The sequence below is a fragment of the Neopsephotus bourkii genome, unplaced genomic scaffold (genome assembly GCF_033783945.1).
Source record: "Neopsephotus bourkii isolate Nb327-2 ecotype Australia unplaced genomic scaffold, CSIRO-AGI_Nbou_v1 NB_196, whole genome shotgun sequence".
Taxonomy (NCBI): domain Eukaryota; kingdom Metazoa; phylum Chordata; class Aves; order Psittaciformes; family Psittacidae; genus Neopsephotus; species Neopsephotus bourkii.
Window position 1 is genome coordinate 4319324 of NW_026900709.1, and position 12164 is coordinate 4331487.

Genomic DNA, 12164 nt, shown 5'->3' on the forward strand with positions numbered 1-12164 from the left:
GCAAGGTAATGAACCCTGCAGGAGGCAAAGGACCCTTTCCTATATGTCATTTCCCCAGGTACAGGTAGGATGCGTTTGGGGAGGAATGCTGAATCAAAAGCAGCAGTTCCGTTGCTTGTGGCAGCTGTTGTTTATTTTCAGATCACAAAAAGAAAAAGATGGCCTTGCTTGTGTCAGGCTGTGAACATGAGAGAGCAGAATAAAAAGACGCATTCATAGCTTTTCATCCTTTCCAACACTCGCCAGTAACTGTGGAGGTATTACTACAGCCCTCTGTCAGGCCAAAAGGCCTCTTGCAATCTGTGGCATGGCATCATAATGAGCTGGAAATTACGCTTGTTCTGTTTCCCTTGTTGACATTTTGGGGCAGTGAATGTGTAAATAAATATTACATTCAGGTCACCATCCTGCACCACTTACTTTTGGGCTTGGCTCACTCTGTTTGCTTTGTGTCTCCATTCCCATTCTTCATGGAGAATTCTCACGTCCAGCTGTACCTGTTTCTGACCCCTCCCAATTTTATTCTCTGCTCCCAGTTGCTGTGTTTTGGTAGCTCTCTTGTCTGCTGGGGCAGTGTGCTGCTTACGGCAATAACCATACCTGCTCCTGGTTGTATTTGGCTTCTCATCTGCACAGGGAAGGCAAGGGTGGGATTCTCCCAAGGGCCCTGTTAGCATGTGGGATCTATGGCTGCTGTGCCTACAGGACCCTCTTTGACCTCTGGCTGGGTGAATGCAAGCAAAGACGGTGGCTTAGCTCTGCTTTTACTCAACTCGCTGGTCAGTCTCACTAGCAAACCCGCCTTTGACTGCAGGTCCCTGGACAGGGAATGTCCCAGACAACAGGGATGAGGTGGGTAAGCGTTTGCTTAGAGACCTTCTAAAAGCCTGTTCCCTCCTGGCAGTTATACAGCAGTTTGTGTCATTTTGTTCTTTCTTCAGTTAACCTTTCATGTGATTTGAAGTTTTTGGTCTCATCTTAAAGCTTTCTGCTTTAGCATAAAGTTCTTTCTGGTATGTGCTGCTTGTGAACAGGTTGGAAACTGACTGCCCTTAGCACCTTGCATGAGGGGAGGAGAGTAGCCAAACCAGAGGGGTGTCATGTCCCCTCTCAACGAGTAGGCATGGGGAGCTCGGGGTTTTCTGCAGATGCCTGCGCCCCCAATCAGCTGGTGATGTTTGCCAGAGCCACTGCAGCAGGAGGATTTGCAAACCATAGAGTTGCTAAGATATATTAGTGTCTGTGCCAGATGGTTACTCAGAGGCAAGGAGAGCGCAAGGAGCTGTAGGCAGAAACAAGCACTGCATGAGTATGCTCTGTTACCTGTCCAGAAACGCAGTGCTCTGACGGGTGTAATTTCATTTCATCCTGATTAGATTATCTCAGTTAGCATTAAGCACAGCTGCAGGTATTATTTTTAGCTGTTGTCCTAAGCAGCAGTCTGAGGAGAGCCATGAGGGTTTGTGCTGAATCAACTCTAGCACTCCCTTCCCACCAAAAGACACCAAAACCAGCACAGGTGGCTGTTGGCTTCAGTCAAACCAGAATCAGCTCAGGGATGGTCTATAAACCCCTCCCCATTTCTGGTGGGCTTACGGGGCATTTTGCTGTCAGCACTTGTGATGAAGGACATGATTTTGATGCTAGCTGGGCAGCTGTGAGTCAGTGCAAAGGGCGCTGGGAAGTGGGGAGCTGGGGAGGTGCCAGCTATTCCCAGACAAGTGCTCAGGGCTTGCTTTGCGCAGTGTTTTGTTAGCTGCAGAGCATTGCTTTTCCTGCACCTGGGCCTTTCACTTGGAAAAATGAAATGCAAGAAAATTGTGTGCTTTCTGCCTCATTTTTCTTCCCCTTGTTTTGTTTTTCTGGGGCTCTCTGGACTTCATTGGATGTACCAGCTGGTGCATGTGGGGAGCTGGGTTTTGTGAGCAAAGGAGGCCTAAGAAATGAATGCCTGGACATACAGCTTTGACTTCCATCTCACGGCTGTGTATCAAAAATAAATAGTGCCCCAATCTCTCCAGTGATACGGGGTTTTCTTAGTATTGATTGTGCACTCCTGGGCTCCCAGCCAGCCCTTTCATTTCAAAGTTATCATCAGAAATAAAGGCTGGCTCCCAGTGTGGAGGGGTTGACAGCGAGAGTCCGTACATTTGTGGCTGTGCTTGCAAACTGGTAGGTGTAGCGCCTGAGAGACACACACAAGCAGCTGAAGTGCTCCGCACATGGCTAACATCAAATTAATGCCATTATTTCTGAAAGCAAATTCCTGCTGCAACACAGTTACAGACAATCGATGTTCACATTCATTCCTTTTGACAGCCTGATAAAAGGTAATTTGATTTAAATGTCCAGATGAGAGAGAAGCAAGAGGCACTTCTTAAAAAATGAAAATAAAAGCCCACTCTCTTCATACATAAAATGCCTGCTTGAAGGAACGGATTAGCAGCCATACAGTGCAATTGATTTGCAAGAGCCGACGGATTTCAGTGGAGAGCTCTGTTTAAAGATCAGTAGGGAACGTTACAGCATGAGTGTTTTTGCCACTTAGGTATTCAAGCAACTGCTTGATGTTAATTCCTTCTCAGGCTTTGGTCTAGGGCCAGTAGGGTTTGGAAGGGCATTTGACTGGGTTTCAGAGAGCAAGCTGGCTGTGTATGACTTTGCCTTTACTTCATTAGGGAAATCCTGTAAGAGAATGACAAATACAGACCCTCTTTCCAAAGTTGCCATGGCTGCAAAGGCAGCAATGTACACACACTGGCAAGGCCAGCAGCCAGAATCAGAAGTTTTACTAAGTCTTTGCTTCTTTGCTAATGACATGACCTTTTTGAGGTTCTCCATGTATGATGGAAGTGTTTGTTCATTTCCACCTCCCAGGCTGCCCTCGAGGTCTGTGTTTGGCTGTGTTGCAGGATTTGGGAACGTACAAGTGGTGGGCTGGCACTGGTGAGACTTGCCCAGTGCACAGTCTCTCAGTATCCAGCACCACCATTTACATTTTAACTGCACCTTTCCAACAGCTGCAAAAGAAGGCAAAACATGCCATGGGTGTTTTTCAGTGGAGTGCCATACTGGCAGAGGGCTGGTGTTCTGTCTTCCCAACCACTTACATCGCTGCTTGTGTTCTGGGATTGACTTCTTGGCTGTGCAACTGTCACTAGCCTCCTAGAAAACTAACCAGGCTAACATGGAACACCAGTGTAGATCTGTTTTTAATCATTCTCTACAGTGCAGACTTTTGGGGTGAGACCCAAAGGGCAGCTGAAATGAGTTTAAAAGCTTTGGGCTTTGCATGGGGCAATATTGTTCTTAACATACCACAGTTATAATTTTGCTATCAGGCTCCATCCTGGGTACCCGCCAGCAGTCACAAAATCATTGGATGTGTTAAAGGAGTAGTCTTAGCCCATGGCTAGAGCCACCAACGAGGTTAGGATTTGATCTGTGTTACAAGTTGGAGCCGTTCTGAATCTTACTTTGATATTTATTTATTCCATTTCTTATAATTTATCTATTAATTTCTTCTGTTTCCCTTTACTATGGTATTTGAACAACTCCTATGGTTGCAGAGATCTGTGCCTCAAAGAGGACTGGACTAATACACTGGAACCTGCTGGGTGCTCAGGGCAAGCCAGGACTGAATGGGTTCTGTGGGGTGGGTGTAATCCAGATTGCTGCCTGCTTTCTGTTGAACTGCTGAGAACCCCTTCTTATACAAGGAAACCCTGGCTGGGATGCTTTGGAGTAGCTGTGTAAATTTTACCAACCACCTGGAGTAATGCTGGGCTTGTTCTCTTGCTCTTACAACTGGCTGCAGTGGAAAAGAGACTGCATTGCAGATAGTAGTCACAGAGGTGGTTACCCCTTAGCTCTTCACTCAGCAGTTGTCCTAAGTTAGGTGCTTGCTGGCAGGAGGCTGCTCGCTGGGATATACCACTTAAGGGCTGTTGTATCTTGGCAAGTTGGTAGGGGTCCTCGAGGCTGCCAGTCTTCCTTGAAGGTGTGGTTCCGTTTCAAGACTTGTACATATATCAACTGTAAACAGGATGTTTTTCTGCATAAGTAGTAAAGCAGCTGGGAAACAGAGTGTAGCCAAGTCTTGTTCTGCGCTCCCAGTGCTTTTCCTGTTGAAATGAGCTTGAGTTCTAGTGCTGCTTGAACCAACTCAGCCCCTTGTTTAACAGACAGGTGGGAAAGCCAGCATCCATTCATAAAAGAAATGGAGAAAGGATGAAATAAAGAGTAATCTGGGTTAGTTTCAGAATACTAGGAATTGCTCCTTTGAATTCTCCTCCTCTCTATCATTTTCTCATCCTTGCTCTCTTAGGTGTCCCAGCTGCTGTCAATGATGCATTGAGCAGATCAGCACTAGAGCTTCTGACCTTGTTGTGGCATAACCTTTGATTCACTTTTAACACTCATCTAAAATCTCATGTTTATAGTGTTTTTAATCATGTAACCTTGCGTTAAAGCTGCACGCAACAATCTGTTCCACAGTAGTTTCTCTTTCCTGCTCTTGCTTACAGAGATTGAATGCTTCATAATGGTGGCTGCCTTTCCCTGGGTGGATATTTTCTTTCTCATACATCTCTATGTGATATAATTGATTCTCAGCTGTGTTTCCTTCTTGCAAATTTTTGCTAGACCCCGCTTTGGGAAATGGGAGGGAAGGTCTCTGTCTGTCAGTAACACATGGATACACCAAAACGAGATGCTCAGTTTGAAGTCTGAAAATTACTAGCAACTGAGAAACATGGCGACTCAGGCTACAGTGAGGGCTTGGCTGGATTGCCCAATTTACTCAGTGGCAAAGCTGTTGCTGATTTCAGCCGGGTAGAAACAAGCCTTTGCATTTGGTTCAGAATTGGGTATGTGGGAAGCTACCCCAAACCCCAGGCCTTAAATGATACCCAGTAGCCCTGTAAGTAAGTGCCATTTTATATATGCATGGCCTTTTTATTTTCCTGACAGGAAGTGAATTTCTGCTATGCAAGGGTTTAAAATACACTGGCAAGTAATGTTTGGTCCCTGCTTTTCCTCTGGGTAACTCATTTTTGCAATCCTTTATTTTCCAGTAAGAAATGATTATACGCTTTGTGTATAGTCTTTCTGTACAGTAATTTTTCATGATGACATGTGCATTATGGTCTCTATCACAGAGAATAAAGCAAAGCTCTTGACATCTGCAGTAATAATGAAAAGGGTGGGTTTTTAAAGTCTGCGTTGATACAGAAATAGTCTGTATTTTTGGAGTACACAGTTCTGAAATGTGGATGTATCATAATCAAATTCATATCAATTGTTCCCACATTTAGCTTTGAAGGAGCCATGGAAAAATATCTGCTTTTTGTAATAAGTTTAACATAGCAGTCTAATCATTTCATTAATGATTTCCTCCTCAGGATCACATTTTCAAAGCCATGTACAATCATTTAATTGTGTGCCTCCTTATTAATATTAAACACAATTAAAATCCCACTATGCCACTTTGAAAATGCACCCCTTGTGGTAAGTGCAGCTTCCACGCAGAGTATCTGAGTATCACAGCAGCTCTTCAGCATTTCTGCTTTCCGAGTCCTGGGGCACGGACTGTCAGTGCTGTTACCTTACCCATGTTACCTCTGAAATGCAGAATGACACAATATTTGTGGTTGTTTTATTTGGCCATATCTGGCTTTTTCAGCCAACCACTGTCAGCCACTGGAGGTTTTCCTTTGTGATTAAATAATAATCCAAGAGGGTGTTTGTTTGAGAAGAAGTTAAAAAATAACAGCAGTATCATGAGCATGATGTGGTACGGGCGGTAAGACCTCTGTTATTTATCGTTTGTTTATTCATCCCTCGAGGAGCGGAGAGGAAAGCTCCCATAATGTGCTGTCAGAGAATGTGTCTGCCAGGAGATAAGCAACCGTCTGCTTTAGCAAGCAGCAGATTACAAAATGGCCTTCGCAGCCACTGTTTCAGCCTCCCTGAAAACACAGCCAGTTTTGATCTCCAGGAAAGCCCTACTGCACAACATATGATTTTCTACTTCACCAGCAGTAAAGGAAGATGCTTATGTGGGGCAGCCTGCCAGTCCAGTTCACTTCTGCACAGGCTTGCGTGGTGGCATTTCAGCATCCTCCTGCAGCCCCTTAATGCTGGTGTAGGCAGCTGCCAACGTGGGGATTACAGGTCCTGCCTGTGCGTTACCTGGGGTCCCAGTACTGATGAGTGCCCAGAATGAGCAGTGTGCCATGACCTGCATGTCACAGGGTGTTCCCTAGAAAGCATAGGAATAGAAATAGTAATTATTAATGTACATACCTATGCCCATATGTTTATATTTATGTAGAAAATGTATATGAATGTATATGAAAAGATAATACCATGGAGTTGAGCACAAAATGGTGCCACTTGCCTAACCCACCTTCTCTTCCCATTTCCCCAGCCTCAGAGTCTGGGTTGTTGCTGGATATAATGAGCTGTCATCTTGGTTCTGTAGAAACTTAGGAGTTTGGTTTGACAAAAAATCCCAAATTAGTAAAACAACATACAGAATTCATCCCATCTGTGGCCATTGCCAGTGCCTGTCTAAAACTGCTTGTGCAGTTCTTTCATGGCTTGTCACTGAAATTGTGCAATATTTAAAGCCATGTCAGATTATCCCTGTTTTCTAAGTAGCATTAACCTGTCAAGGTAAAGGCATATAATCTTACAGTTGCCTGACAAGCTGCATTATTCGTACTGTAATGTTAATTTGTGCTGAGGCTCCATGGTTAGTTGTAGCTAGGTGTATGAAACCTGACAATGTTCCGTAACTCCAAATAAAAACAGGCTCCTTGATCAGTTTTTCACATAGAACACTTGATTCATCTCTTCTGACTTAGTTTAGTGACAAATGTTGAGTTTAACCTTCTCACAAGTATTTGTTTTCAGGAAGGCTGATGATATCAATAGCAGAAGGGAGATGGATGGATGGATAGATGCTGAAGTGGACTGTCATGATTTCTCTTTGTCTGGATGAGAGATGCTTTGTTTGTAAGGGCAAAGAGGATTGTTCTGTGGGCAGAGATGATCACAATGACTGATTTATGAAGGTTGTTTCAAGGCAATCATACTTACAGAGTTTACTGCAGCTTCGATCCAGTATTTAGTTCGTTAAGGTGTTGACACAATTTTGCTGACGCTTTTCTTAAGTGGATTCTGTTCACAGCCAGTTTTTCAAAGCAAACAGATGGCTTTTCAAACAGAGCATGCCCACAGATTGTTTTTCCTGTGGTCTCTACAAGTATGGCAGTTTTGTCAGAGGGGGCTGGTTTGTCCTTAATTTTCCTGTGACAGATGATCCAAAATAATTGTTGTTCCTTAAACCAGCTGTTTAGAAAGAAAGAATACAAGTTGTCTAAGACATAGATCAGTTGGTCTGTACATGAATGGAGCTGCACTGTTTGGATAAGTCCATTTCTGTTTTTAGATCACTGAAAATAAGAATGTCTTCAAAATATTGGAAGTGTGCTCAGGAGGAGTGTTTTTCTTCTTGGAACCCAAAGACACATTGTGCATTTCCACAGCTGAAATCTGTACTCGGAATTGCCTGGTTACTGAAATGTGAAATCAGAATATGCATAAGGGAGGGTGGGTGGCTGAGCACCCTCACAGGGGTGTGAAGTCCCTTGGCTTCTGGGGACTTCAGATACAAGTCTTGGCAGAGCAGGCTCAGGCTGTTATCCTTCAAGTGAGGATGTATCAAATGTAGCTTCCCTTAAATGAGTGTCTTGGAGAGTCCCCTAGGCAAAGACATAGCTGGTGGGCTACTCTGAGAGAAATTCCTGTGCTTTGCCCTCACCCTGAGAAGGACAAGGAGATATAAAGTCAGGGACATAGACTCAGCTGAAGCTGGTTTTGTGTCAGCTTATGGAGCTGTATTCATCTTGTGCAGCTGCATGGGAAATCCTCTGTGCATAGTGTGGGTGAGATAGATAGTGAGTTGTGGCCATGCCAGAGCAGAAGCTTTTCCTCATACACCACAACTAAGGGGAGACCAGGTGCTTCAGGGTTTTGGGTTTTCACTGTCATCATTTTACCTCTCTGTTGCACTGGCTCTCCCAGGTTTTAGGCTTAGTTGTTCTTGGTGCTGTAAGGGTGTCTGCTTTGAGTTGCTTCTTGTGCCAAGGGGATTTTTCTGTCCTTCTGCATGAGTACATAGTGCCAGGGTTTGACTTGGAAAAGTTAAGGCTGTAAAGCATCATCACATCGATTTTTGTCTGCTTGCCGGTGCAGCCTTCACTGTCTTCAGTCCCATGTGCATAATAAGAAATAAGCAGCAGCCCACTGCAGCCAGGTCTATTTCATCCTAAATCCAAACTGAAACTTCATTTGTGTATCTACCACCCTCACTTCATTCATGATACTCCTGTTGGATCTCTTTGCTTATGCTGCAGTGTGTTGTCCCTGTCACTACAGCACTAATGGCACAATTCCTCTGCTATTTGCAGACAGTAAAGGAGACAGGAGCATGCCGGGTGCTTGGGACAGCTATAGGACTCTTGAATTCCTGCCTTTAGTCATAAGCTCAACCACTGTCCTGAAAGCAGGATCACAGCTATGTGCAATATATGCTGTGTAAATTATTCTTGGTTTGCTTTTTTTCAAACCGTGTCTCCTCGGTGGATCCCAAGCTATTTGTCTGTGTATTCCCATGACTCTCATGCTGCCAAGATACAAATCTCTTCAAAAGAGCTTCATACCAAATAGCACTGAGACACTCGAGCAGTCCCAATGCTTTTTGTTATTCTCACATTGGGTTGGATTCGCAGCATCTGGATAGTAATTTACATTGTTCAGCAGGGACAGATTCATGTCACCAGGAGGTGAGGCAATCACGCACTCAGGCGCGGGCTGCCGTCCCTGGGTGACGTGGTTTCCCACGTGGTGTTTACCAGTGCAGTGGGACTTGCAAGCCACCATTGTTTCTTCATTGTGAACACTGTTTGTGGGGGCTCCGGCACTGCGAGTCCAGTGCCAGGCACTGGTGAAGAGGGAGCTGTGCTCATCCTTCCTCCTAGCTCTGGGGAAAGGGAGAGCAGAGAGATGCCGCCACTGCTGGAAGGTGGCGTGCTGTGACTCATACAGCACATCTGGTCAGTGATCAGTCACCCCTCCAGCGTGTCCCAGGTCCTGCTGTAGTACCTGTTGTCTCCCCCAAGACCCCGTGAAGTGTCTGTGGTTTCCAGGAGGTCAGGTTAGCTTGCAGGGATGCAAATGTGACATTTTGCTCAGTGGAGGTATTCCTTCTCAATACGCATATAACCAGCTGCAGTGGGTGGTGTACTTCAAGCTGTACTTGGGGTGATATTAGAAGAAGAGCAGCTCAAGTTCTTAGTGATACTGAATTTTAATAACCAGATGCATCTCCTGGCTCCTACTTATTTGTATCTTCTAGTACCAGAATCTTGTTACTTCGTGGCACTTGAGGTATCAATATTGCATAAATATTCATTTTGGCATTTCTGAACACCAACTCCTTAATACAAACTTCATATAACATGTTTTTCCTGATAGTTACATCCTGTCAGTCAACTCACCTTTACGTGCTCTGAGAAGATACAGAAGCAGACCTCTGCTCATGAAGTCTCTCATTCCCATTTGCCTGCTCAGAGGTCCCAAACAAAATGGTTCAGTTGGCTTTAATGCTAAAAGATGCTGTGTTTCATACAGGTGTGCAATGTGGCCTGCCTCTGCTAAAGGACGGCCCAAGGCAAATTTGGGTGCAACAAGGTGTAGGTAGCAAGCTCATATGGGACCCTCAGCTTGAGACACACAGCAATTGCCATGTGGGGTCTGATGCCAGGACACAAGGATGGAGCAGGGGCTCCCATGGGCCATCACTGCCCTGTCTCTGGCGGGTCCTCACTGTTGACTGTGGAAGGGGAAATGCCTTCACCCACAGGTTCCTTGTCCTGCTCACCCTGCCCACTGTGCTGGCTGCTGCCTTACTCAGTGAGCTACATGTTGGGCTGAAGAAGGAGCAGTCCCTTCCCAGGGACTGGCATTCTTGGGAAAGAGGGAATTTGAGACAGGACTTGAGACAACCGCAGGGCAGAGACACAAGAGCAGTATTGCCGCCTTCGGTCCTGAGTGTTGTGTGTGATCCCTGACTCTCTCCTGCATGTCTGTCTGTGCATCCTTAGGGCCAAGGAGATCTCCTGAAGAACGCCAAGAACGAAGCCCTGGAGAACATGAAGCAGATCCAGCTGGCGTGCCTGTCGTGTGGACTGAGCAAAGCTGGGAGCGGGCACATGGACGCCAAGTCCAAACGGTGCCTGGAGGCAATACAGGAGAAGGATATGGGAGATGAGAACGGGAGGCTGTGAGGGGAGGCAGAGCTGTTGCATTTGTCACAGATTTCAATAACTAAACTATTTTTTTAAGCATTTAAAACTTCACACAGGAGTGCCCTCTACAGGGTGTCGATAGTATTAAAATCCTCACAGCGTCAGTATTTTAATGCAGTTAATTTATCTAAGTTAAACTCTGGTAGTGAGATTTCTAATGAAGCCGAGCTGTCTGTGTGCAAGTGCGCGCATGTGTGTGCACATGCAAATCCTGTAGGCGCCCTTTCATGCATTACATTAGCCATTTGCTAGTTTATTCCTTTGTCATCTTTGAGTAGGCTTGTTCATTCTGAAGATCAAAACAAATAGGGAGTACTTGTATCAGTTTTGTGCTTTATTTTACTCTCCAGTTTTTATCATTGAACTTATTAAAGGTTACATTACTGTTAGGCTGTTCAAACAAGCAAATGCAACCAATATCACCAACAGCTGTTTTTGTGAGGGCAAAACCAGTGGTTTGCTGCAGACCCTGAACGTGATTTTTGGTGAGTGGTTCAAATGAAGTAAATGAGATATTAAATGCTCAGAGTTGCTGGATACGTTATGGTTAGATCTGAGGTGTATATTTCACCGAGCTTTAGCAAGCTGCTCTGCAGGATACACCCAAATAGCACATATTAATGTAAGAACTAGCTGATTTATTTCATTTTGGTAAATCATTGCTACCTTGTAGACCTGCAAGACAGCTACAGCCATTGCTGATAGGCATTAACTTGTGCAGTAAGGAGCATAGCTAGGCAGCCCTGTAGTTAGGAGGAGAGCTGTGAATGCCCTTCGGTGATCATGAACTCTGACGGTGAGCTTCAGGCTGACCTGAAACACCCAGTGGTGCCAGTATTGGAAAGAAGGTTTTATAGATCTCACAAACTGTGAGCTTTACTGACAGAGGTGCGAGAGGGCAGACCCTGCTTGCTGCCTTCGGCTGAAGATACTAAAGTCAGTTGGATGAAGCGAGTAGGAGCTGGCCTTATTTTGCCCTAGAAATTTGAAGCAAGGCTGCAGGACTGCTGCAGATGTAGTGAAGAGAAATAGCTTGGGGGAAAAAACAGGGTACCAACATTTTTGTGCAGCAGCTACAAATATCCTGACACATGTCTTATGTTGAGGGTCATTCTAAGGTTGGATGCCTCTTTGTGCCGCTATAGAAAAGAGACGGAGAATGTCATGAAGCAATGCATCCTCATCCCTCCCAGTGTCCTGCTCATGTATGCTCACAACATTCATTTCAATCGTTTTAAGTACTGTGCCCAAGTGTAGTATTTGTGTTACCTTTAACAGGACTAAGTGTTTTATGGTTATAAAAAAAAGACTATATTTATTTAAAGCATTGCTTTTATTTTGAAAAGCTACTTTTTAAATTAATTTGATTAACAAATATGCTAATTTTTCTGAACTTAACAAAAAGTAATTGCTGAAAGTTTGGCTGTTGGAGAATCTTATATAGCTATTGTGTTAAGTTATTTTTGACTTCTTAATAACACTATTATGTTCATGTTGCACATTACTGAGAGAGTAAAGCTATGAAACAACTTTGACCCATGTTTTTAAAGTGATTTAACACTGAAGGTAGCAAGTGAGGTTTGTATAAAGGTGGGTTAGAGTGGGTAACTTGCTTGAGAGACTGTCCTGCTCTAATAGGAACTGTATTATTGCAAAGGTTAACTCAGGTGCCATAAATACCATTTCAGTAAAACTTGCAATACTTGCTCAGATCCATCCCTAAATCCTCTGTTTATCCTGCCCTTGGATTATGTATGTGTCTTCAGCCTTCATTGAGGTCTGGAGAGG

The 12164-nt window shown here is 44.5% G+C and overlaps 1 protein-coding gene across 2 annotated transcripts in view; it reads left to right on the forward strand.

Moving 5' to 3' along the window:
• Positions 1-11911, forward strand: part of PLCL1 (phospholipase C like 1 (inactive)) — a 203730-nt gene extending 191819 nt beyond the window's left edge. For both annotated transcript variants that reach the window (XM_061377410.1, XM_061377416.1), the window contains exon 6: positions 10173-11911. In XM_061377410.1, the coding sequence (XP_061233394.1) occupies positions 10173-10355 (183 nt within the window). In that variant the 3' untranslated portion in view covers positions 10356-11911. The remainder of the gene's footprint in view (positions 1-10172) is intronic.
• Positions 11912-12164: the final 253 nt, after the last annotated feature.